At 41.7% G+C, this 27,770-nt stretch overlaps 1 protein-coding gene across 2 annotated transcripts in view; it reads left to right on the plus strand.

Moving 5' to 3' along the window:
* The window catches only part of LOC120054830 (nuclear factor 1 C-type-like), a 109,479-nt gene that overhangs the window by 65,057 nt on the left and 16,652 nt on the right, over positions 1-27,770 (plus strand). For both annotated transcript variants that reach the window (XM_039002482.1, XM_039002483.1), the window contains exons 3-4: positions 21,513-21,584; positions 21,924-21,998. In XM_039002482.1, coding sequence (XP_038858410.1) covers positions 21,513-21,584; positions 21,924-21,998 — 147 coding nt within the window. The remainder of the gene's footprint in view (positions 1-21,512; positions 21,585-21,923; positions 21,999-27,770) is intronic.

The following is a 27,770-nucleotide window of genomic DNA, read 5'->3' on the forward strand; positions in this document are numbered from 1 at the left end:
CCTCTCTCATATTGATCAGGGTTTCCATGCTATTCTTAGTCCCACTGGGGCCCTGAGCACTCAGCACAGCACGGGGCTGCTGCTCCGCTCCATGGGAACACAGGCCTAGTTTCATGCACTATCATGCTGTAGGGCTTGTCTGCTATTGTAGAGCAGTCATGATGCTTTTCAACTACAAGACATTGAAGAAAATTGTGCTTGAAGTGAAGCCAGAAGCACTGATATTACTGCTATGTTATATACTGTTATGTTTTACTTTTTACTTTTTTTCTTTACTGTATATGTATCAAGACAAGCATCCGAGCCAGTATACTGTATTACCACGTGTAAAATTATAGTAACACTTTGTTAGTGCCAAGTTAGGGACACTCATGGAGAAATGCTGAACACTGCACTGGACTCTGTACATTGAAGTATACTTTTGTTTTTGGTTAGTGCAGGCACTGGGCTGTAAAATAATATTTCACTTTTTCAGACTTAGTTAGACAGTAGCCTATTTGCGTTTAGTGATGATATACAATGACATGATTTTGTTTGTTTGATTTATACTTCTTCTCTACTTGTTCCTGAAGCCCAGAAAATGAGCAAACTTGATTAGAGGCAGCAAAAAGAGAGAGGGAGGGAAGTAGATGTAGCTCCCTTTCTAACGAGGATTCCAGATGGCTTGAGGTTAATGTTTGCCACGTTGCTGCATTGTTGCACAAAGCATACAATAAAACTATAAAGAGAGGAAAGTGAGAGAGAAAAACAAGAGAGGGAAGGAGAGAGAGAGTTGGGGGAGGAGAATAACAGTCACGTATTGAAGAAAGGGCATTTCAGGACAAGTGCCACATCACACCCTCAAACTCTCCTCCATCCCCTTTTCCCTTCTCCCTCCTTCACTCACTCACACTCTCTCTCTCTCTCTGTCGCCGTTACTGCACAGTAAAATATCATATCTTTAGAAGAAATGTTTTGCCAGAGAGTGTCAATCTTAGTTCAGAGTATGATATTAAAGTTACATTAACACACCAGTGATATAGTGAGAGAACAGCATGTCAACACAGCAAGTCTTTGAACCTTTTTAAATGTCACTTTCTATCTCCTTCAACCTCGTGGATTGCATGTGTGATTGTTTCCACCATCATTTTGATTAGAACCATAACTGTCTATCGCAAGTTTTCTAATCCCACACAGATGGAGGGAGCCTCAGCCTTGATTAATCTTGTTTTTAAGTTTCCATGCAGAAGAAATGACAAGCGTCTGTTATTTAATTCCATTTCTCCAGTTTTTATCAGAGTAGGGTTTCAGAAACAGAAACAACACACTGTATTATCTTGGTGAATCTAGCTAGGTTAGGATAGTTGTTAACTGTAGGGTATAGATTGGGGATAATGACAAAGTACATGGCAGTGATGCTTCCCCTAATTCCCCAAAATCAGATATGGTAATCAGGCCCAACGTTTCGTCAGTGTAATCAGGCAGAGCTGAGTCCCAGGACAGGCCCCCTGCCACTGCAGATAATCACCCCTCCCTCTAAACTGGGGAGATGTGAAGCACCCCGCCGCGTAGCCTACGTCAGGGGCGGGATCACAACTACAGGAGGGAAGATAGCTAGATAACCATCATCCTGTAACTGCCTTTACCCTCCAACCGAACCAAGGACACAGTCATCTTCTCATGTCTTGTGCTGCTATTTAAGAATAACAAAGCTACAGCTTTGAGAGGGCGTCATGAAGATATTCCTATGAAACGTCCTCGCTCATCCCTTTCCCTCCGACCGCTTTATTGAATTGATTGAATCCAGACGTATGTGCTCTTTTTCTGAACTATTTAGCTATGCTCATTAGTTCTACTGTACCTCTCAAAGTCTATATGATCAACACCCAAGATATTAGTCAGTCCCAGGCCCCAGCTCTAGCAGATCGCCTTTTGACAAGGCAATTTTCCCTCCAGAGGGATTCCTTTTGCCTAGTAGTTGAGGTTAAGCCTTTAGGCACTAGTGCCAAGCCACAGTCCATCAGCTGGAGCTGCCATCCATCTATACAACACATCGCATCACCCAGGCAGGCTCCAGGCAAGCACCCAGCCATTTGTGGGAGGAGGGTTGCCTCAGATGACCTCCTGTTTTGATGCCTATCTGGTCTCTCGACACACGCTGCAAGTTTTATAGGAGTGCTGAGATACTCAGTCGCTATTCACTATTTCCCCACCTTGGGGGAAAACATGGGGGAAGCCTCAATTTACAGTGCCTTCAGAAAGTATTCACACCCCTTGACTTTTTTCACATTTTGTTGTGTTTCAGCCTGAAATTTAAATGGATTAAATTTAGATTTTTTTGTCACTGGCTGACACAAAATACCCCATAAATTAATAAAAAATGAAAAGCTGAAATGTCTTGAATCAATAAGTATACAACCCCATCTTTATGGCAAGCCTAAATAAGTTCAGGCATAAAAATGTGCTTAACAAGTCACATAATAACTTGCATGGACTCACTCTGTGTGCTTATAATAGTGTTTAACATTATTTTTTAAAGACTACCTCATCTCTAGACCCCACATATACAATTATATGTAAGGTCTCTCAGTCGAGCAGTGAATTTCAAACAATTTCAGATTCACCCACAAAGACCAGGGCAGTTTTCCAATGCATTACAAAGAAGGGTACATATTGGTAGATGGGTAAAAAAAGAGGGTGAAAAAAGAATATCCCCTTTGAGCATGGTGACATTGTTAATTACACTTTGAATGGTGTATCAATACACCCAGTCACTACAAAGATACAGGCCTCCTTCCTAACTCAGTTGACAGAGAGGTAAGAAATTGCTCAGGGATTTCACCATGAGGCCAATGGTGACTTTAAAACAGTTACAGAGTTTAATGGCTATGATGGGAGATAACTGAGGATTTGGTCAACAACATTGTAGTTACTCCACAATACTAAACTAATTGACATAGTGAAAAGAAGGAAGCCTGTACCGAATAAAAAATATTCCAAAAACATTCATCCTGTTTGCAACAAGGCACTAAAGTAATACTGCAAAAAATGTGGCAAAGCAATTCACGTTTTGTCTTGAATATAAAGTGTTGTGTTTGGGGCAAATCCAATACAACACATTACTTAGTACCACTCTCCATATTTTCAAGCATGGTGGTGGCTGCATCATGTTATGGGTATGCTTGTAATCGTTAAGGGCTGGAGAGTTTTTCAGGATAAAAAATAAACATAATAGAGCTAAGCACAGGCAATATCCTAGAGGAAAACCTGTTTGTCTGCTTTCCACCAGACGCTGGGAGATGAATTCACCCTTCAGCAGGACAATAACCTAAAACACAAGGCCAAATCTACACTGGAGTTACTTACCAAGAAGACAATGTTCCTGGCTGAGTTACAGTTTTTACTTAAATATACTTGAAAATCTATGGCATTACCTGAAAATGTATGTCTAGCAATGATCTATAACCAATTTGACAGAGCTTGTAGAATTTTTTAAAGAATAATAGGCACAATCAAGGTGTGGAAAGCTTTTAGAGACCCAGAAAGACCCACAGCTGTAATCGTGGCCAAATGTTCTTCTACAAAGTATTGACTTAGGGGTGTGAATACTTGGGTAAATTAAATATTTCTGTATTTCATTTTTAATACATTTGCAAAAATGTCTAAACATGTTTTCCCGTTGTCATTATGGGCTATTGTGTGTCAAAAATATATTCAATCCATTTCAGAATTCAGGCTGTAACACAACAGAATGTGGAATAAGTCAAGGGGTATGAATACTTTCTGAAGACACTGCATATGCTCCTTTTGAGTGCATTTCACACTACTTTTGGATTATAATTGGATTGTAAGGCTCGTATGAATGAAAATCAGCTGCATTATACAAAAAAAAAACACTTCAACTTCAACCAGTAAAATGGCTCTTTGGCTAGCTTTGCTACAGTGTATGTCAATGAGTGTTAGCATTCTAGCTAATAACTGCTGCATCCAAAATAAGTATTTTGCAACTAGATCAACCAAATATAATCTTAGTGACTGTTCAAGCAATAAACAAAACATAATTGTAAGCCAATGAAAAGTAATAACTAAGTAAATCTATGCTATGTTGAATGGGAGGAGATGGTGAACCGCAATTGTTTTCCTCCAAAATTGTACTTGTTTATGACGTAAATACAGTAGCAACACAGAGTATAAGTGGTTTGAACTGAGAGATTAAGTTAAGGGTCTCACTTTCAAGGCAATACTTTCAAAGAATCTCCAACAGCATATTAGACAGAGCATTATCCCTGTATCTAAACTAAACATGAGACCTACAGAGGTCTGTCATGGTTCCACCCCTCGCTCTTTCTCTCAGTGTACCCAGGCTGCACTTGACAGCTCACAGATTTGTGCTGTGGTGGTGGACAGACAGTGGTGAGGTCTCGTCAAAAGAACACTAACAATCTTACGAAAAACCACTCTGGTTGCTTAACAACCTCCCTTTCTCTTTCTGGTCGCTGCTGGTTCACCCCTCACATGTGGCGTAAACATGCCAGAGTGTCAGACCACCTCAGTCTGACTCTCATTAGCCTCCCTGACATCACTGGCTCTGGTTCACTTCAATGCTGCTTATTGCACCAATAGGATGGATGACAGCATCTGCATCTGCCAATGAAGTGTCCCATAGTGACTGATTACACTAGTGCTTTAATTTAATGTATTACAGTAGATGTAATGTAGACTAAGATCAATTGCGAAAACACTCATTAATCAATTCAGGCTCATTCTCTTGATAGCCGCCATGAAGCGCACCGTTATGTTAAGGCTGGTCAAGACGACAAGCCACCAGTTGTGAATGTGTGTATGTTGCAGCTGGAAATGTCTTTACTCACAAGCAGAGCACTGTACAGTAATGTAGTAGTTAGTGGCTGTGGCTGGGTCATCAAAGCTGAAGCATGTTGTATCAGTAGTGAGTGCTCAGGGCACCACTGGCCTCCACACTGCCCCCTGTGGTTACAGGTGGACATCCACCCAGGCCAGGCCTACTTGGAAAAGGTTTTTAAAATGGTAATGCATTTACAGTGCATTCCGAAAGAAAAGACCCCTTTACTTTTTCAATTGTTTTTTTCCCCCTAATCAATCTACACACAATACCCCATAATTACAAAGCAAAAACATTTTAGCAAATGTATTACAAATAAAAAAAACTGAAATATAACATTTACATAAGTATTCAGACCCTTTACTCAGTACTTTGTTGAAGCACCTTTGGCAGCAAATTACAGCCTTGAGTCTTCTTGGGTATGACGCTGTAAGCTTGGCACACCTGAATTTGGGAAGTTTCTCCCATTTTTCTCTGCAGATCCTCTCAAGCTCTGTCAGGTTGGATGGGGAGCATCGCTGCACAGCTATTTTCAGGTCTCTCCAGAGATGTTCGATCGGGTTCAAGTCCGAGCTCTGGTTGGGCCACTCAAGGACATTCAGAAACTTGTCCCGAAGCCACTCCTGCGTTGTCTTGGCTGTGTGCTTGGGGTCGTCGTCCTGTTGGAAGGTGAACCTTAACCCCAGTCTGAGTTCCTGAGTGCTCTGGAACAGGTTTTCATCAAGGATCTCTCTGTACTTTGCTCCTTTCATCTTTCCCTCGATCCTGACTAGTCTCCCAGTCCCTGCCACTGAAAAACATCCCCACAGCATGATGCTGCCACCACCATGCTTCACTGTAGGGATGGTGCCAGGTGTCATGTGCCTTTTACTGAGGAGTGGCTTTTGTCTGGCCACTACCATAAAGGCCTGATTCATGGAGTGCTGCAGAGATCGTTGTCCTTCTGGAAGGTTTTCCCATCTCCACAGAGGAACTCTGGAGCGCTGTCAGAGTGACCATCAGGTTCTTGGTCCCCTCCCTGACCAAGGCCCTTCTCCCCCGATTGCTCAGTTTGGCTGGGCAGCCAGCTCTAGTAAGAGTCTTGGTGGTTCCAAACTTCTTCCATTTAAGAATGATGGAGGCCACTGTGGTCTTGGGGACCTTCAATGCTACCGAAATGTTTTGGTACCCTTCCCCAGATCTGTGCCTTGACACAATCCTGTCTCGGAGCTCTACGGACAATTCCTTTGACCTCGTGGCTTGATTTTTGCTCTGAAATTTTATTTGAAATACATTTGCCAAAAAAAATGAAAAAAAGGTTTTTACTTTGTCATTATGGGGTATTGTGTGTAGATTGATGAGATATTTTTTTATTTAATACATTTTAGAGTAAGGCAGTAACGTAATACTTTCCGAATGCACTGTATATTAGTGTAACTAACTGTCTTGGTGAACATTATGCGAGTCTGCTGTGAAACTATCATTGACCACACAGAATAACAAGGCATTGGCCCTCTGTGTAAAAAAAATCTATGTAAAAAATGAGCTGGGCAGACAGAGAGCAGCAGGAAAGTGAGACATTAACATCCTTGGCGGGCCTGTCCATGAAGTTGTTCCTAAAGCATACCATTGTGGTCTGATATATGTTATTGTTTGCCATCAATTCAGCTCTCTGGCTCACATTATTGTCATTCCAGTAAAGTCCACTTGAAGCAAGCGGGAAACTGTAGACAGAGTGTAAAGAAAGGGATCAGCGAGCTAGCCGGGGCTTCTCACCACGGAGTGTGAGAGTTTGTTATGGATATACTACATTGTTGCCAAGCCAAAAGCCTATTTGAAAGGGAATCTGCTGTGAATGGAAGAAAGAGGGGAGCGTGAAGGACAGCCTGCCTGCCTGGTGGTAATTCTTCTCTGTTGAGGGTCCAGGTGGTGGTTTGAAGACTCCTGTAGCTGTCTCCAACACAAACAGGCCAAACAGGCCGCGCCACCTAGGTGCCCACCCAGGAAGGAGAGGCCAAGACAGGCTGCCACACAGTCACTGTGCCACCCTGTCGATACGGGGATGCTTGGTGTAACTATGTTATCATGTGATTATATGTTAAGGTGTGCATGCGTGTGTTTTATAATTTATTATTTAATCTGCAAGATTTTGTGTGCACACCGCTCCACAAATGAAATGTTGTGCTCAGATTTTAGGGAGAGATCTTTATATCCAATCCAAAGGGGACGGTGGGTGGTTTAAACATTTTATATAAATATATATTTTAATAAGTCAATGAAATCTGTCCAAAAATAGCTTGAAAAGTACACGGCATTCGCATCTGGTTTTAATATTGTGGCTTATGGAAAAGCAGGAAAAATAGAGTTTCATCATTCTTACACACAATATAAACGAGTCCTGTCCTGGCGCGATTGAGGCTCACGACTACCGTAATTGCTGGACTATTAAGCGCACCTGAATATAAGCCGCACCCACTGAATTTTTTACAAATATGTATTTTGTACATAAATAAACCGCACATGTCTATAAGCCGCAAGTGCCTACCGGTATATTGAAACAAATGAACTTTACACAGCCTTTAAACGAAACACGGCTTGTAACAGAAATAAATAGGCTTTTAAACGAAACACGGCTTGTAACAAAAATAAATAGGCTTTAACGAAACACGGCTTGTAACAAAAATAAATAGCAGTAAACAGTAGCCTACCAAGAAAGTCAAACTTCATTGCGGTGGCGATTGTTATGGCTTTCAGTCGGATCTGCACAGTTCCAACGTCTTATCATCGACTCATTAAGGCCAAGCTCCCGTGCATCAGCTCTATTTCCTTTTCCAACAGCCAGATCGATCGCCTTCAACTTGAAAGCTGCATCATATGCATTTCTCCGTGTCTTTGCCATGATGAGGGTGACAAAATGACTACCGTAATCAGAATGATGGCAAGTTTCTGGGCCTCCCGGGTGGCGCAGTGGTCTAGGGCACTGCATCGCAGTGCTAACTGCGCCACCAGAGTCTCTGGGTTCGCGCCCAGGCTCTGTCGCAGCCGGCCGCGACCGGGAGGTCCGTGGGGCGACGCACAATTGGGCTAGCGTCGTCCGGGTTAGGGTGGGTTTGGCCGGTAGGGATATCCTTGTCTCATCGCGCTCCAGCGACTCCTGTGGCGGGCCGGGCGCAGTGCGCGCTAACCAAGGGGGCCAGGTGCACGGTGTTTCCTCCGACACATTGGTGCGGCTGGCTTCCGGGTTGGAGGCGCGCTGTGTTAAAGAAGCAGTGCGGCTAGGTTGGGTTGTGCTTCAGAGGACGCATGGCTTTCGACCGTCGTCTCTACCGAGCCCGTACGGGAGTTGTAGCGATGAGACAAGATAGTAATTACTAGCGATTGGATACCACGAAAATTGGGGAGAAAAGGGGAGAAAATTAAAAAAAAAAAAAAAAAAATGATGGCAAGTTTGAGCGCGCTCGATTTACGTCACATTATGTGACTGTGCTCAGTTTTTTGGCGGCATGAATCTTGTGAAAAAAAACAAACATAAATTAGCTGCGTCATTGTATAAACCGCGAGGTTCATAGCGTGGGAAAAAAGTAGCGGCTTATAGTCCGGAAATTACGGTAGTCACTATTGTTGTTTAATAGCTCTTCGTGTTAGCTGGGGGGGGGGGTCTGTGGGAATACCCTCGCGGCATGTAGTCTAGCGGTGAAGATTGTTGGGCCAGTAACCGAAAGGTTGCTGGTTGAATCCCCCTAGCTGACTAAGTGAAAAATCTGTTGATGTGCCCCTGAGCAAAGTGCTTAACCCTAATTGCTCCTATAATTTGCTCTGGAAAAGAGCGTCTGCTAAATGACAAAACGTTATTCATTTGAAAGGTTGTAGAACAACTGTGAGAAGAGCACTTCTGGTGACTTTTTAAAAGGACATTCTACTCCAAAATGCAAGAAAATTGTATTATGTTGACACCATCTGAAATATAACTGATGCACGCCACTGCACTGTAGGAAGATGATGAGGAGCAAGCTGTGGCTGTGCTCTCGTGGCTCTCATTTGTGCCACTGCTCGCTCTGTCTACTACAAATATAAGTTATAATTTGTCACACTGTTCTTAACGGCATAGTGCAAGATTATGGAAATCAAGCCCTTTTGGTACTTATCTAGAGTCAATTAACTGATGAATAAAAATTATCTGCATGTAATTTGAAGGAAGCTGAAGGTAGTTTCGTGAGCCATTGCTAACTAGCGCAATGACATTTAAGTCATTTAGCAGACGCTCTTATCCAGAGCGACTTACAAGTACATACATTCATACTTTTTTTTGTACTGGTCCCCCGTGGGAATCGAACCCACAACCCTGGCGTTGCAAGCACCATGCTCTACCAACTGAGCCACACGGGAGCCACACGGGACCACACTGGAAGTCTATGGGATTAGCTAACTCCCTTCAGACTGCACACAGAAACAAATGGTATCCATGAGCTCATCTGAGTCTGGGTAAGTAGAAAATGGTTTAATTGGCCAAGTATCGCATTGTCCCTTTTTTAAAGCAGAAATATACAGTTGAAGTCGGAAGTTTACATGCACTTAGGTTGTTGTCATTAAAACTCGTTTTTCAACCACTCCACAAATTTCTTGTTAAACAAACTATAGTTTTGACAAGTCGGTTAGGACATCTACTTTGTGCATATGACACAAGTCATTTTTCTAACAATTGTTTATAGACAGATTATTACACTTATAATTCACTGTATCACAATTCCAGTGGGCCATCTATTTTGTGCACTTCACAAAATAGATGGCGTCATGAGGAAGGAAAATGATGTGGATATATTGAAGCAACATCTCAAGACATCAGTCAGGAAGTTAAAGCTTGGTTGCAAATGGGTCTTCCAAATGGACAATGACCCCAAGCATACTTCCAAAGTTGTGGCAAAATGGCTTAAGGACAACAAAGTCCAGGTATTGGAGTGGCCATCACAAAGCCCTGACCTCAATCCTATAGAAAATTTCTGGGCAGAACTGAAAAGGCGTGTGCGAGCAAGGAGGCCTACAAACCTGACTCCGTTACACGAGTTCTGTCAGGAGGAATGGGCCAAAATTCACCCAACTTATTGTGGGAAGCCTGTGGAAGGCTACCCAAAACGTTTGACCCAAGTTAAACAATTTTAAGGCAATGCTACCAAATACTAATTGAGTGTATGTCAACTTCTGACCCACTGCGAATGTGATGAAAAAAATAAAAGCTGAAATAAATCATTCTCTCTACTATTATTCTGACATTTCACATTCTTAAAATAAAGTGGTGATCCTAACTGGCCTAAGACAGGGAATTTTTACTAGGATTAAATGTCAGGAATTGTGAAAAACTGAGTTTAAATGTATTTGGCTAAGGTGTATGTAAACTTCCGACTTCAACTGTGTGTATATATATATATACACACACACACTACTGTAGAAAAGTTTGGGGTCACTTAGAAATGTCCTTGTTTTTGAAAGGAAGAACATTTTTTGTCCATTAAAATAACATCAAATTGATCAGAAATACAGTGTAGACATTGTTAATGTTGTAAATGACTATTGTAGCTGGAAACAGCAGATTCTTTTAATGGAATATCTACATAGGCGTACAGAGGCCCATTATCAGCAACCATCACTCCTGTGTTCCGATAGCACGTTGTGTTAGGTAATTCAAGTTTATCATTTTAAAAGGCTAATTGATCATTATAAAACCCTTTTGCAATTATGTTAGCACAGCTGAAACTGTTGTTCTGATTAAAGAAGCAATAAAACTGCCCTTCTTTAGACTAGTTGAGTATCTGGAGCATCAGCATTTGTGGGTTCAATTACAGGCTCAAAATGGCCAGAAAAGTCCTTTCTTCTGAAACTCGTCAGTCTATTCTTGTTCTGAGAAATGAAGGCTATTCCATGTGAGAAATTGCCAAGAAACTGAGGATCTGGTACAACGCTGTGTACTACTCCCTTCACAGAACAGCGCAGACTGGCGCTAAACAGAATAGAAAGAGGAGTGGGAGGCCCCGGTGCACAACTGAGCAAGAGGACAAGTACATTAGAGTGTCTAGTTTGAGTAACAGACGCCTCACAAGTCCTCAACTGGCAGCTTCATTAAAAAGTACCTGCCAAACACCAGTCTCAATGTCAACAGTGAAGAGGAGACTCCAGAATGCTGGCCTTCTAGGCAGAGTTCCTCTGTCCAGTGTCTGTGTTCTTTTGCCCATCTTAATATTTTATTTTTATTGGCCAGTCTCTTTTTCTTTGCAACTCTGCCTAGAATGCCAGCATTCCGGAATAGCCTCTTCACCATTGACGTTGAGACTGGTGTTTTATATATATCTGTGTGTGTGTGTGTGTGTGTGTGTGTGTGTGTGTGTGTGTGTGTGTGTGTGTGTGTGTGTGTGTGTGTGTGTGTGTGTGTGTGTATGTATGTGTACACAGTAGCAGTCAAAAGTTTGGACACACCTACTCATTAACAAAATGTGGAAAAGGTCAATGGGTCTGAATACTTTCCAAATGCACTGTATCTACAGTACCAGTCAAACGTTTGGACACACCTACTCACTCAAGGGTTTTTATTTATTTTTACAATGTTCTACATTGTAAAATAATAGTAAAGACAGTGAAGACATCATATAAAATAACACATGGAATCATGTAGTAACCAAAAAAGTGTTAAACAAATGTAAATATATTGTATATTCTTCATTGTAGCCACCCTTTGCATTGATGGCAGCTTTGCACACTCTTGGCATTCTCTCAACCAGCTTCACCTGGAATGCTTTTCCAACAGTCTTGAAGGAGTTCCCACATATGCTGAGAACTTGTTGGTTGCTTTTCCTTCACTCTTTGGTCCATCTCATCCCAAACCATCTCAATTGGGTTGAGGTCGAGTGATTGTGGAGGCCAGGTCATCTGATGCAGCACCATCTCTCTTCTTCTTGGTCAAATAGCCCTTAAACAGCCTGGAGGTGTGTTGGGTCATTGTCCTGTTGAAAAACTAATTGAACTCTGAAGCATTTATTTGGGCTGCAATTTCTGAGGCAGGTAACTCTAATGAACTTATCCTCTTCAGCAGAGGTAACTTTGGGTCTTCCTTTCCTGTGGTAGTCCTCACGAGAGCCAGTTTCATCATAGCGCTTGATGGTTTTTGCGGCTGCACTTGAAGACACTTTCAAAGTTCTTGAAATGTTCCGTATTGACTGACCTTCATGTCCTAAAGTAATGATGGATTGTAGTTTCTCTTTGCTTCTTTGAGCTGTTCTTGCCATAATATGGACTTGATCTTTTACCAAATAGGGCTTTCTTCTGTATACCACCCCTACCTTTGTCACAACTGATTGGCTCAAATGCATTAAGAAGGAAAGAAGTTCGACAAATTAGCTTTTAACAAGGCACACCTGTTAATTGAAATGCATTCCAGGTGACTACCTCATGAAGCTGGTTGAGAGAATGCCAAGAGTATGCAAAGCTGTTATCAAGGCAAAGGGTGGCTACTTTGACGAATCTCAAATATATTTCGATTTGTTTAACACTTTTTTTGGTTACGACATGATTCCATATGTGTTATTTCATAGTGTTGTCTTCTATTATGCTACAATGTAGAAAATAGTCCAAATAAATAAAAACCCTGGAATGAGAAGGTGCGTCCAAACTTTTGACTGGTACTGTATATATTACAATGAAATCATATTTTTCGGAGTGCCGGCTACAATTTGGTAGCGGCGCACCACCACTGCTAAATGAATATTAGGGAAACGCTGCAATGTGTTTGCTTAGGGGAAAAACACACATATCCAGACACTTTATCCTTTATCTGAATGAGTACCCTTCCGCAAACTGGTAGCTATTCCTCTAGTCTCCTGATAGAGCAAGAAGCCTTGTGTGTTATTACTGTCACGCCGCTCCCACCCCTTAAAGACCCAGTACTACAGGAAGCTGCAATCTACTGCAAGAAAAGGCCAGCTGGTCCAATTATCAGAGCCCACCATTTTCACACAAATGCCTGACATTCACTGTAACCCACTCCTTTCCTGGGTTCTCAGCCCGGCCAGCCGAGGAGCTGGAATTTTGGCTTTTTGCAGCTGCATAACGTGTGTCTTTTACTGTTGACATATTTTTCAGATGCCTGACTTTTCCCATTCATTTATTTTTTAGTATCGTAACATTTATTTGACGACAACCTGACCTCTACTGTACTTTTATTTTTCCTGTCATCTAATTTTCTTTCCCTTTATCCTTCTCTGTCCTTGCGTCTCACTTTTCCACCCTCCGAATCCCTGTACTTTTTCTGTATGTGTTTTACTGTTGGCCGCGGTTGTTTATCAGTTTGAGAGCTGTGCGTAGTGTTTGACAGACATGACTTAGGGCTGTCCTCTACCCAGCTCTCCTCGGCATAGCCTCTATCTATCCGACTGTATATAGGACACTTTAGTGCTCCAGCACATAAAAGGATGGCTGTATTAAATTAAATTAAAGCCAGTACTGCAGCGCCTGATTTTCTCATGCTCAGCTATTTTTTTCTGAATGAATTAAAAGAATGCTCTCCAAGCTGACTTAGGGCTCTGTAATTCTGCTAGGACTTTCCATTGTGTAATCAGAGCAGGTTTACTGTGTATTTCAGCAATAACCCAGATTCAGGCTTAAGTGTAGGAAAGTCTATCTTGAAATATATAGTATAAACAGGATTAAAGCAGCCATTTACCAGCCAAGCCAGTGCAGACAGAACTTGCTTGTTTACAAGAGAGGTTAGCTACCTTGAATGTAAATTAGCGGTCTCTGCAACTTATTCTGAATAAATTAGGATTATGTTTAACAATACCATGGAACTCATTAGATGGTTGGGTAATTTGGCCAATAAAAGTTTTCCGTAGGATTGGTTTCTATGTGGAATCTGGTCTAATGGATCAGTCCTCTTCTATTGACTGTATTTTTCGGACATTCTCCACACCATCCATTCTAAATGTTAAACAGCGTAGGTAGTTTGTGGGTGGGGAGGGCTAACGGGGCTCGGTCGATAGCTGTAACTCAGACTGTCTGCATGGGCAGAAAATGAGGGAGGGAAAGAAGCGAGGCAGAGAAGTGCAAGCAAGAGGGGGAAAGAAATCGAACAGATGGGGAGAGAGAGACCATCAACGTTTTTTGCAGTAATATCTCTGCATTGACTATGTTCTTGTCATTCCCAAAAATTAGGTTTGAAATTGAATTGGCGATGTGAAATTGATTGGGGTTGCTGAAGGGAAAACCGAGACGGAGAGAGAGAGAGAGCGAGGCAGACAAAATTAAGGGAGATCGGTGAGCTCGCTAGCTCTGTTGCTGGGGCAGAACGCCATTGTTTGGTTTGTTCTCCCGGCATGTAGGCCTTGCCAGCCAGGCTCTAAGCTCAGCTGCAGTGAGCGGAACAATCTTACCACACAAACACTGAGACATAGATGTACACTGAGACGTACCAGCAAACGGTACCAGAGCGTCGGCTCTCGAACCAAATGGATCTGAGACAGCTTCTACCCCAAGCCATAAGACTGCTAAATAGTTAATTAAATGGTTACAAGGACTATTTGCACTGACCCGATCTTGCACTGACTCTATGCACACTCACAAGACTACACTGAGTGTACAAAACATTAGGAACACCTGCTCTTTCCATGACAGATTGAGCAGGTGAATCCAGGAATTTGCTGCTGCTACTCTGTTTTTCATTTTACTCATTATTATCCATCCTGATAACTAATCACTTTACCCAGCCTTCATGTATTGGTATATTTGGTATTTTATTAGGATCCCCATTAGCTGTTGCAAAAGCAGCAGCTACTCTTCCTGGGATCCACACAAAACATGAAACATAATACAGAATGACATAATACAAAACATCAATAGACAAGAACAGCTCAAGGACAGAACTACGTTAAAAAGATTTAAAGGCACACTTAGCCTACATATCAATACATACACACAAACTATCTAGGTCAAATAGGGGAGAGGCGTTTTGCCTTAAGGTATTGCTTTATCTGTTTTTTGAAACCAGGTTTGCTGTTTATTTGAGCAATATGAGATGGAAGGAAGTTCCATGCAATTAGGGCTCTATATAATACTGTAAACTTTCTTGAATTTGTTCTGGATTTGGGGACTGTGGAAAGACCCCTGGTGGCATGTCTGGTGGGATAAGTGTGTGTGTCAGAGCTGTGTGTAAGTTGACTATGCAAACAATTTGAGATTTTCAACACATTGATGTTTCTTATGAAAAGAATAAGTCGCTCCTCAACTCTTAGCCAAGAGAGACTGGCATGCATAGTATTTATATCAGCCCTCTGATTACAATTAAGAGCAAAACGTGCTGCTCTGTTTTGGGCCAGCTGCAGCTTAACTAGGTCTTTCCTTGCAGCACTGGACCACACAACTGGACAATAATCAAGATTAGACAAAACTAGTGCCTGCAGAACTTACTTTTTGGAGTATGGTGTCAAAAAAGCAGAGCATCTCTTTATTACAGACAGACCTCTCCCCATCTTTACAACCATTGAATCTATATATTTTGACCATGACAGTTTACAATCTAAAGTAACACCAAGTTATTTAGTCTCCTCAACTTGTTCAACAGCCCCACCATTCATTGCCAGATCCAGCTGAGGTCTAGAACTTAAGGAATGATTCGTACCAAATACAATGCTCTTAGTTTTAGAGATGTTCAGGACCAGTTTATTGCTGGCCACCCATTCCGAAACAAAACTCTTTGTTAAGGGTTTCAGTGACTTCATTAGCTGTGGTTGCTGATGCGTATATGGTTGAATCATCAGCATACATGGACACACATGCTTTGTTTAATGCCAGTGGCAGGTCATTGGTAAAAATAGAAAAGAGTAGAGGGCCTAGAGAGCTGCCCTGCGGTACACCATACTTTACATGTGTAACATTAGAGAAGCTTCCATTAAAGAAAACCCTTTGAGTTCTATTAGATAGATGGCTCTGAATCCATGATATGGCAGAGGTTGAAAAGCCATAACACATGAGTTTTTCAACAACAGGTTATGGTCAATAATATCAAAGGCTGCATTGAAATCTAACAGTACAGCTCCCACAATCTTCTTATTATCAATTTATCATTTGTGTCAGTGCAGTACATGTTGAGTACCCTTCTCTGTAAGTGTGCTGAAAGTCTGTTGTTAATTTGTTTATTGAGAAATAGCATTGTATTTGGTCAAACACAATTTTTTCCAACAGTTTGCTAAGAGCTGGCCGCAAGCTTATAGGTCTGCTGTTCGAACTAGTAAAGGCAGCTTTACCACTCTTGGATAGCAGAATTACTTTGGCTTCCCTTCAGGCCTGAGGACAAAGGCTTTCCTCTCAGCTCAGATTAAAGATATGACAGATAGTAGTGGCTATAGAGTCAGCTACTGTACCATCCTCAGTAGCTTTCCATCTAAGCTGTTAATGTACATATCTACTTCAAATACCTCATACCCCTCCCTGCACATTGATCTGGTACTGGAACTCCCTGTATATAGCTAAACAAAATTGTATTTTATTCCTTGTGTTACTATATTTATTTTTATTATAATTTTTTAACTCTGCAACTTAAAGCAAGCATTTCATGGGTATGTCTACACCTGTTGTATTTGGTGCATGTGAAAAGTAAACATTACATTTGAGAGAGATCACAAGAGACAGCCACTGGTGTCAGGGCACAAGCACTAAACATTGTTTTATTTACCTGCATTTTTCAATATCATTCCAAACTAGTAAAGTGTGCAGTATGCTTCAACATACCACAACAAGAAGTAAGCTTCGTATATATTCATGTTTTAGGAAACATATATGGTACTGTGGTTGAGGATAGAATTTGAGTGAATTATCTATTATACAGCAGTAAGAAGGGGTGGTCTTACTCCAGCCAGACAGAGCCTAGATGAGCTTTGCTCCAGCACTGTCAATACTGCTAAAAAGTGCATTACTGTGATTACCTTGTTACACACTACAGAGAGGTTATCAGTTATACATTGAATTTGAATTGACCATTCAATTCCAATTCCATTTGAGATTTCACAGTAGAAAGTTGGTCTGACCAGTTTAATCGTTACAAGGTAGCCTTCTCTATACCAACGACACAGATGGTAAAAGCTTGATTATCTTCATTAATTAGTGCATTATCATTACATATTAAAGCCTCTTATAATGGTTCATGTTTATTAAGTTATTTTTCACAATGGCTCCAGTAAGGGATGTGGTATTGAGAACACAGCAATGTCTGTGATTCATATGAAATTCCTGCTCTCGGTTGTAAGGGAACAGACCGGTCATAATTGTTTCAGTATTTTGGCCTATGCTGTCCTACTGTCACATCATCATAGCTTGGATTCTAGTTCCTGCCAGAAACAGAGCTGCTGGAGAAATAGCTCCTCTCACTGAGTGACTGATGGGAAATGGGTTTGGGAGAAGCCAAAGGTTTTCTCTCCAAATCAGCCCAGGCACCAGGGTAACTGTGAATAGACAGCCTTGCCTCCAAATGCGTCTCTTGGCTTCCTCTGTCCACTTCAGCCTACTGTTGGCTTTAGCCAGCCTCTATATTTACAATAATGTCATGAGATCAAAATGAAACCAAATACTGGGAGCATGGTAGAAATTCTAATTCACCAGCCTTGTGGTTTTCTTGTTATGGGAACATGTACACTGTACAAATGGTTGTGTTACAACAATGAATATCTGAGTTACGAGTATACTTGCATCTTGGACCATATCTCTGGTGGTGGGGGACTTTTATGAGTATTTGTGGTCAGTTTACGACAGACAAGCATGTGTCCCCTGGTTGGACTGAGGAGGGAAGCTACTTTGCTTCCCTGTGCTTGTAATGCTGTCTTTTCTGTGTTGTAATTTAACTGTGACTCACTGTGATTCCAGAGTAACTCGGCTAGTATGTCTTTCTCGTTAAGTCACTTCTTTAACAAAACATTTTCTCTTTCTCTCTGCCCTCCCCCCCCCCCCCCACACACACACTGTGCATCTCTATCCCTCTCTTTATTTCTCTCTTTGTTTCTCTCTTTTTCTCTCTTTCTCTCCCTCTGCCAACAGCAGTTCACTGGCACTGCTCTGTCTTTTTGTCTTTCGTCTCAAGGGGTGACTTGGCACAGGGGCATGCTGGCACTGTTCAACAGGGTTAGTTGTACTTTGTGTGCTCTTGCTCTGGGCGAGAAAGAGAGTGGGAGGGAGGGAGGGAGAGTGAGTGAAAGAGAGACGGGAGAAAGAGCAATCTAAAATGGCTGCCAAAAGCAAACTCCTCTGCACATGAAATGTCTGCCAAAAAATGATGTTATGTTGAGCGATCCCTAGCCAGAGAAATAACTTACTTGGAAAGAAAATAGCAACAACAAGGGCCATGATAAATATGTATTAATAGTAAATGTGTAAAGATGAGGTCGGGGAATATGAGGGAGAGGATAGATAGAGAGAGAGATAGGAGAGAGAGTTTTTCGGCAAATTCAGAAAGTACGTAATAACACATTTCCAAACTGCTTATATTGATGCAATGTGAATAAAGAAATATAAAAGAAGAGAATAACAAGTTTAGGGCCAGGGTGTGGGGCAGTAAGAAGATCAGTTTCACCCTCATTGAACTTTTGTCAAGCTCACGAGGGGACAGCTGCAATGGTCATTTAATATCCGTTCTGACATTTATAAGTTTATCACGTTTAAATGATATTGCAGAGGTGTTGGTGATTTGTTCGTTAACTCTTACAATCCTGGAATGATAAAACCATCAAAAGTAAGATATTACTTGAAAATATAACAATAACTTTTGAACAGTTAACAAAATGGCCGTCAACTACTTTCGTAGGGAAAATGGATGGTGTCCTGCTTCGGACATCGTTTTATTGCATCATCATATGGCATGATGCCCTGCACCCCCACCCTCCCAAAAACCGTTAGAAACCCTAATATAAACTTTGTTCTAAAATATATGAACGAAAATATGGAAACTATGTATTTGTTTTCCAGAGCAATGTCTTTGGGGAATTACGGGTCTTTGTGTGTGCCAGTCTGTCTAGCCTAGTCTTGCTCTCGTTCTCTCTTTCTTTTGCTCATTGTGCCAGCAATTTTGTCTGAGGGCATATTAAAAAGTCTAATCAATCCATGTAATATAGCCTACACCTGCACAATAAATGCATAATTTTTTTTAGACAGGTCTAAAGAAGCATGAGATGAAGAAAATGTAGTCTGTTTCAGAAGAAAATAATAGCATACTCTGAGTTGTCCTTATGTTAGGTCCTGATATGGCTATGCCATATGACTGTGGGCTACGTTAGTTCATTTAGAAGACAAGATTTACTTATAATTCCATGGCATTATTTTACAGTATGAAGAATACAATTGAACAAAGCTGAATAAAATATAAATATTTTATCCAAACGATTTGAGGGAGTGCGCACATGCAGCTATTCTGTGTTGAGCGGTTAACAAAGAAATAGGTATTCCTATATGCTTAATTTAAACATATTAATGTAACTTTAGTTGGGCTATATGTTTTGATTTTTAATACATTGTAAGGCTGTTTTTTGCTCAGGCTGTACACACTCCAATAGTCTCTCATTCACAATTTGACAAGCACTTGATAATGCCTCGAATTCCACGGCGGCATCCCCTTTGTGGACGTAATACTCTAAAAAAATATCCATGCCTTTTGTGGCCCGGAGTGCTGCGTTGTGCCTTTCTCCCTGAGTGTGCTGGGCATTCCGAAGAGTCTCTCACTCACACGGCTCTCTGTCACATGATTGGGTCTTTCTCACAGGCTACAAGTTAAGACAGACACATCGGGGATGCAACTGCACGCGTCCTTATCCAATCCAATGCATATTGAAGATATTTTTTTGTCAGTCAACAAGATGAGTAGACCTAACGAACAACAAAAGCACTAGCCTATGTCAATCTACTATCCTCAACAGTAAAGGTCAACCTATTATTTTCTGTGCGAGAAATAAATATTCCAAACATGGTCTGGGACAGTTGTGGGATGTGATAGATCCCAAATGAATACAAACCTTTTTTATGCAATGTGGCTGACGCAACAGATCAGAATGTTTAGCTTAAAATGTTGATAAACTATTAGGCTATTTCTTCACATTATAAGCACAGCAATGTGCACATGGTAGTAGGCTATAAACACAAATGTTCCATTAGTGGAAAACACCATTATCAAAAGTGACCGCAAAAGCATGTAATGCTTTTATTATAAAGGTGCATTTTTATGGTGAAAATGATCTTCCCCAAACTTGAAACTCACTCGCTGCTTGTATGCCAGTTAGGCTCTACACCCCTTATAAAGCAGACTAATGTGGTTAATTTTAAGAAGTTATTTGGCCACTTTAGTTGTGATACGAACCTTATTAAAACATATAGGCCTATGGGCTAGGCTACATGAGGTAACTATGATTAAAACAAGTCGCAAAAAAAGGCATTGTTTGTTATGCTGAGCATCATTCACAAGTGATAATATATAATTCACAAGTGACACCATCAGACTATTCTTGTTTTAATCTTGTCTTTACATATACTAAATAATATGTGTGACATTTACTTTGATTTAGAATGGACCATTATCATGCACCTGTATCGAAACTGGGGCAGTGGGGGGAAAAATACATGTCATCTATGCACTTAAATAGCAAATGGAGGACGCTTTTCCCCATGTTTTTTTTTCTTCATCCCAGCCATATAGGCTATACTCCTGTTGTAAATATATGCAATGTGCGTAATATTAGGAAAGTTGGGAAATAAATATAGTAGACCAAGCCTATAGAAAGCTGATGGGACCTCCTCTTTTTATTAGCGGCCATCACTCTGTTTCCCCCCTGCATTCGCATAGCCTATAGAAATGTTGCGCAACATGAGCATTGATGTCAGAGTGTTTCGTGGGACAATAGAGTGCTGAGTACCAGTGTCTGGCTCACTTGTCCAGTGTAGAGGGAAGCAGGGTGCTTGTTCTAGTGACGGGGAGTTAATGTGAAGATCTCAATGAGGCGCGCCCTCCACAGGCTCTAAACTCCAACATGTGGAGCATTGTGGAATGTGTGTGGCTTTGATCTGTGAGTGGAGTCATGCCTATCTGATAGAAGAGAGCCCCATTTATTTATCTTTTAGGTTTTCACTGCTGTTCACTTGGAATGCCAGCCAGACTCTTTGTGGTAAATCTAGTGTTCTTCCTGTTTGGACCGCACTTTATTGATTTACTTGTATTATTTGCATTTGCCAGGTGTCAGTTCACACAAATAAAAGTTGGTTTTCTGGTTGGATTGTGTGGCCTTGCCATTGTTGTGATGCTTCACTGAGTGTACATTTTGGCAAAACAACTAAAATAGCCTGCCAGAAACCTTTGTTGCAATTGGATTAGAGTTACATTTCCTAAACAAGAAATTTATTAAGTGAGGTATTTGGGTCATGTTTCACATTGAAACCCTACTTGTTATAATAGCTTTAGTACTATCTATTTAATATAGTGCTTAACCTTTTTGATATTTGTCACATTATTTCTCACTAAATAGGTTATTTTCTAAAGACTGTTTACAACTACTTTAACACCCTCAAATGAGCCTTTTATGTGGTAAGACAAATTATGCTGGATTTAGACTTGTTTCTGACTTCCCCCAACACCCCCTCTCTGTCTGTCTCTTTCTACCCCCTCTCTCTTCCTTTCCTTCCCTCTCTTCAGAGTCAGAGCAGAGCAGTAGCCCACGCACAGGTATTGGGTCAGATCAGGAGGATAGCCGAGCTGCCACCATGGGTAAGGGGCCCGAAGGACTCTCTCTCTCTCTCTCTCTCACACACACACACACTCTGAATTATTTACACACTACCAGACAGTGACATACGCTTTGAGATAGTTATTAATCCAGTACCCACAGACACACACAATACCTTTCACTGTAATATATGGAATCCAATATATTACAGGTTTCTATCAGGCTAAAACATTATTTAAATGTGTTTTACTGGCTTGCTGATACTCTGACATTTGTTGTGTCCTTTTCTTGTGATGTCTCTTAAAAGTGAGAAGTTACTGTGATGCTTGTTGTATTATGTCATAGAACTCTCCATGGTGACAAATCTCTGTGTTTTCCAGATGCTCCTGAGTTTCAGGAAAGCTTTGTGACGTCAGGAGTTTTTAATGTAACAGAGCTGGTGCAAGTGTCCAGAAGTAAGATTTTTCACCTTTTTATTAAGCTACTCGTGGTTTAAAATATTTGTGGTTGAATGGAAAAATATAACAAAAATCCATATTTTGTTCTTAAAACGTCATGTGTGGCGCCTTTCAGCCATAACTTACACAGCAACATGCTTAGGAGCTGGACATGTGTCACATAAACTATGGTGATTAAACTTCTGACAGCCCTCTTCAGTAAAGAAATTGCTAGCTCACTAACTCTGGCCCTCAGGCAGGGGGTGGAAACTCCCAGCCACTCTCTGGCAGTCACTCTACTCCCCTCAGTAGCTGAGCTCCTAGTCTCTGCAATGCTGCCTGTTTCACTGCAATTCAATCATATCCCCATCAGATAGATACACAGAAATAGGGAACACATGGATGGTATAACAGGCTAGATGATAAAGATGGTAGGGAATATCCAGATCCAGGATTGCAGGAGATACTAACGTAATCCACTTACAGCATTAATCACAGACAACATGCAGAGTAAACCTCTCCTTACTGTCTACACCCCATCAGACACTCAATATGATTTCTGACTGGGAATCAGATCATATGGCTTTAGAATGAAATTTTTTATGACTTCCTAGTCCTTTATGTTGTTTTATCTGTCTCAGGGTGGATTTTGCAGATGTTATATCCATTCAATATTTTCTATTCACATTGCCAAGGCTATGTGCTCAGTCGTTGGCTGGGGATGCTGTGCTCACCAGGCCTGGCATTAGCAGTGAATTAGGGCCACATTAACACAGCCCCCACATGGCCAACCAGCCTCTAATTACTCTGTATGAATAAGCATCCTCTCCCAGCCACACACAGGCTTCACTAGTCACCACCTGAGATCTCCATTCACTTACCCTCCAATCTGACTTGTCATTTGCATCCGTTATTTCATTAGGTTTAGAAATGGAGTTGAATCAGATTTGAAAGACAGCTAATGTTAAGGGAGCTGAAGGGAGAGAAGCTCGGCCATCTGTCACATGTAATTGATCGCGTTTTCAGTTTTCCCAGTGATATGCCGTTCTCCAAAGGGTCAGTCTTCATCTGTCATTCAGTAGGAGCAACAAGCTCTGATGCGCGTACATTCACCCACCCACACACACACACACACACACACACACACACACACCACAGCTGACAGCTGATGTGGAACGCTGTAGCTACAATTATCAAAACTAAATGAGTGAGTTATTATGGTGCATAGGGAAAACATTTCACTTTACACCTGTCAAACAGGCTCTCTGTTTTCCATGTCACGCCTTGACTGACTAATTGGAAGGAAACGTAGTTAAAGACTTCAATTAACCACCTGCCATCTGGTCTCCCTGGGGAAAAGACTGCTATTTCAGATTCACTCCCTCCACTCCCCAAATCCTCAGCTGCACATGATGCTATGCTATAACAGCTATCACCTGCACCTCTGTTTATGTGACACATTCAGATTCATATCACAAACTCCACAACACTTGTATCATGTATTTACGCTAATATCAAAGCGTGTGTTTTAAACCCCAAGAGGCGTTGATTTTAGACTACGTAATTAGCTTATTTAACTAATGTTACTTTTAAGTGCTTTCTACTGTATTTACCCAGGCCTCATATGGGATGCATATCCTATGAGACATTAGCCGCTTTTTAGAAGTTATAATTATTAGAACAGGAATCCCCCTACAAGTCAATGTGTTGGATTCTATTTCTATGGTTGAGCTGGATAGCCGTGGTGATGCAAAGCAGTAATAACAACACATTCTGCTCTGTTTAATTACACTAGTAAAGTATGTTTCTATGCGTTCAACCACCCCTGCTCATGTTTGGAGATCCCTCCATGGTTATTCCTTTTTGGCCAGGGTTTCCTGTAAGGTGCACGTGAAGGACTTTCTACACTGGAGATCCATGAATCCTCCCTTTGTCTTGTGTTCCCCAGCGTCTCGGTACAGTGTATGAGTTAGGGAGAGATTGATTGCCTGGGGATCTGTAGTGACGCCATCCCACTGTGCGTACCTGCCCTAACAAATGGGACATTGTTCTCCGAGCTCACTGTCTCCCCACGGCTCAGTACAGTATAGTACACACTAGCGTAGTATACTGCAACAACATCTCTGTCCACTCCAACCTGAACACAGCACAGTAGCAGGCAGCCATTAATGCACATGGCCATATAAATGACATTAGTGGAAACCTGAGAGGGGAAATGGGGTAAATGCTGATAGATGGCTGCTACATCCTCATACTGTTGTCCTGAGAGTTGAAGTGCAGTAGCAGACTGCAGCTGGGATTGTCCACTTTTTGTAACCTCTCGCTCAACGTCAACAAAACGAAGGAGCTGATCGTGGACTACAGGAGACAGCAGAGAGAGTACACCCCCATCCACATCGACGGGACCACAGTGGAGAGAGTCCAAAGCTTAAAGTTCCTCGGTGTACACATCACTGAGGACCTGAAATGGTCCCTCCACACCGACAGAGAGTGGTGCGGTCAGTCCAATGCATCATCGGGGGCACACTGCCTGCCCTCCAGGACATATACAGCAACCTGCTTCACATGAAGGCCAAGAAGATCATCAAGGACCTCAGCCACCTGAGCCACAGCCTATTCACCCCTCTACCATCTAGAAGGCAGAGACAGTACAGGTGCATCAAAGCTGGGACCAAGAGGCTGAGAAACAGATTCTTTCTCCACAGCTTCTATCATCAGACTGTTAAACAGTCACCACTAGCCAGCCTCCACTCAGTACCCTGCCCTGAACCTTAGACACTGTTACTAACCGGCTACCACTCAGTACCCTGCCCTGAACCTTAGACACTGTTACTAACCGGCTACCACTCAGTACCCTGCCCTGAACCTTAGACACTGTTACTAACCGGCTACCACTCAGTACCCTGCCCTGAACCTTAGACACTGTTACTAACCGGCTACCACTCAGTACCCTGCCCTGAACCTTAGACACTGTTACTAACCGGCTACCACTCAGTACCCTGCCCTGAACCTTAGACACTGTTACTAACCAGCTACCACCCAGTACCCTGCCCTGAACCGTAGACACTGTTACTAACCAGCTACCACTCAGTCCCCAGCCCTGAACCGTAGACACTGTTACTAACCGGCTACCACTCAGTCCCCAGCCCTGAACCTTAGACACTGTTACTAACCGGCTACCACCCAGTACTCTACCCTGAACCTTAGACACTGTTACTAACCAGCTACCACCCAGTACTCTACCCTGAACCTTAGACACTGTTACTAACCGGCTACCACCCAGTACTCTACCCTGAACCTTAGACACTGTTACTAACCGGCTACCACCCAGTACTCTACCCTGAACCTTAGAGACTGCTGCCCTATGTACATAGTCATTGAACACTATAATTTTAATAATGTTTACATGCTGTTTTACCCACTTTATATATACACTGAGTGTACAAAACATTAAGGATACCTGCTCTTGGCATGTTATAGACTGACCAGGTGAATCCAGGTGAAAGCTATGATCCTTTATTGATGTCACTTGTTAAATCCACTTCAATCAGTGTAGATGAAGGGGAGGAGACAGGTAAAATAATGATTTTTAAGCCTTGAGACAATTGAGACATGGATTGTATATGTGTGCCATTCAGAGGGTGAATGGGCAAGACAAAATATTTAAGTGCCTTTGAACAGGGTATGGTAGTAGGTGCCAGGCACACCGGTTTGAGTGTGCCAAGAACTGCAAGCTGCTGGGTTTTTCATGCTCTACAGTTTCCCGTGTGTATCAAGAATGGTCCACCACCCAAAGGGCATCCATCCAACTTGACACAACTGTGGGAAGCATTGGAGTCAACATGGGCCAGCATCCCTGTGGAACACTTTCAACACCTTGTAGTTTAGGCCCCGACAAATTGAGGCTGTTCTGAGGGAAAAATGGGGTGCAACTCAATATTAGGAAGGTGTTCTTAATGTTTTGTACAGTGTGTGTACGTACGTACGTACGTATGTACGTACGTACGTACCAGACAAAGTTTGGACACACCTTCTCATTCAAGGGTTTTCCTTTATTTTTACTATTTTCTACATTGTAGAGTAATGGTGAAGACATCAAAACTATGAAATAACACATATTGAATCATGTAATAACCAAAAATGTAATATATTTTAGATTTTAGATTCTTCAAAGTTTACCCTTTAACCTGATGACAGCGTTACACACGCTTGGCATTCTCTCAACCAGCTTCATGAGGTAGTCACCTGGAATGCATTTCAATTAACAGGTGTGCCTTGTAAAAGTTAATTTGAGGAATTTCTTTCCTTAATGCGTTTGAGACAATCAGTTGTGTTGTGACAAGGTAGCGGTAGTATACAGAACATAGTCCTATTTGGTAAAATACTAAGTCCATATTATGGCAAGAACAGCTCAAATAAGCAAAGAGAAACGACAGTCCATCATTACTTTAAGACATGAAGGTCAGTCAATACAGAAAATTTGAAGAACTTTTAAGTTTCTTCAAGTGCAGTCGCAAAAACCATCAAGCACTTTGATGAAACTCGCTCTCATGAGGACCGCCACAGGAAAGGAAGACCCAAAGTTACCTCTGCTGCAGAGGATAGGTTCATTAGAGTTACCAGCCTTAAATTGCTGCCCAAATAAATGCTTCACAGAGTTCAAGTAACAGACACAACTTTTCAGAGGAGACTGCGTGAATCAGGCCTTCATGGTCGAATTGCTGCAAAGAAACCACTACTAAAGGACACCAATAAGAAGAAAATAGTTGCTTTGGCCAAGGAACAAGCAATGGACATTAGACCGGTAGAAATCTGTCCTTTAGGTCTGATGAGTCCAAATTTGCGATTTTTGGTTCCAACCGCCATGTCTTTGTGAGACGCAGAGTGGGTGAACGGATGATCTCTGCATGTATGGTTCCCACCGTGAAACATGGAGGAGGTGTGATGGTGTGGGGGTGCTTTGCTGGTGACACTGTCAGTGATTTATTTAGAATTCAAGGCACACTTAACCAGCATGGCTACCACAGCATTCTGCAGCGATACGCCATCCCATCTGGTTTGCGCTTAGTGGGTCTATCATTTATTTTTTAACAGGACAATGACCCAACACACCTCCAGGCTGTGTAAGGGCTATTTTACCAAGAAGGAGAGTGATGGAGTGCTGCATCAGATGACCTGGCCTCCACAATCACCCGACCTTAACCCAATTGAGATGGGATGAGTTGGACCGCAGAGTGAAGGAAAAGCAGCCAACAAGTGCTCAGTATATGTGGGAACTCCTTCAAGACTGTTGGAAAAGCATTCCAGGTGAAGCTGGATGAGAGAATGCCAAGAGTGTGCAAAGCTGTCATCAAAGCAAAGGGTGGCTACTTTGAAGAATCACAAATATAAAATAAATGTTGTTTTGTTTAACACTTTTTTGGTTACTACATGATTCCATATGTGTTATTTCATAGTTTTGATGTTTTCACTATTATTCTACAATGTAGAAAAACCCTTGAATGAGTAGGTGTGTCCAAACTTTTGACTGGTACTGTATATATAAATTCCGTACTGTGACGTTGCTCATTCTGATATTTCGTCATTTCTTTCTTTTTACTTTTATGGATTATTTGTGTATTGTTATGTATTGCTAGGTATTACTGCACTGTTGGAGCTAATCTGCGTATGCAACCAATAAACTTGGATTTGATTAGATTTGTGGAGGCTTTTCTTGTTGTTACAGAGAAGTACACACAGATATAACACAATATGTTTGCTCACAGAGCGACACACTTCTTCAGCTGCGTG

The sequence above is a fragment of the Salvelinus namaycush genome, chromosome 10, assembly GCF_016432855.1.
Source record: "Salvelinus namaycush isolate Seneca chromosome 10, SaNama_1.0, whole genome shotgun sequence".
In the NCBI taxonomy this organism is placed as follows: domain Eukaryota; kingdom Metazoa; phylum Chordata; class Actinopteri; order Salmoniformes; family Salmonidae; genus Salvelinus; species Salvelinus namaycush.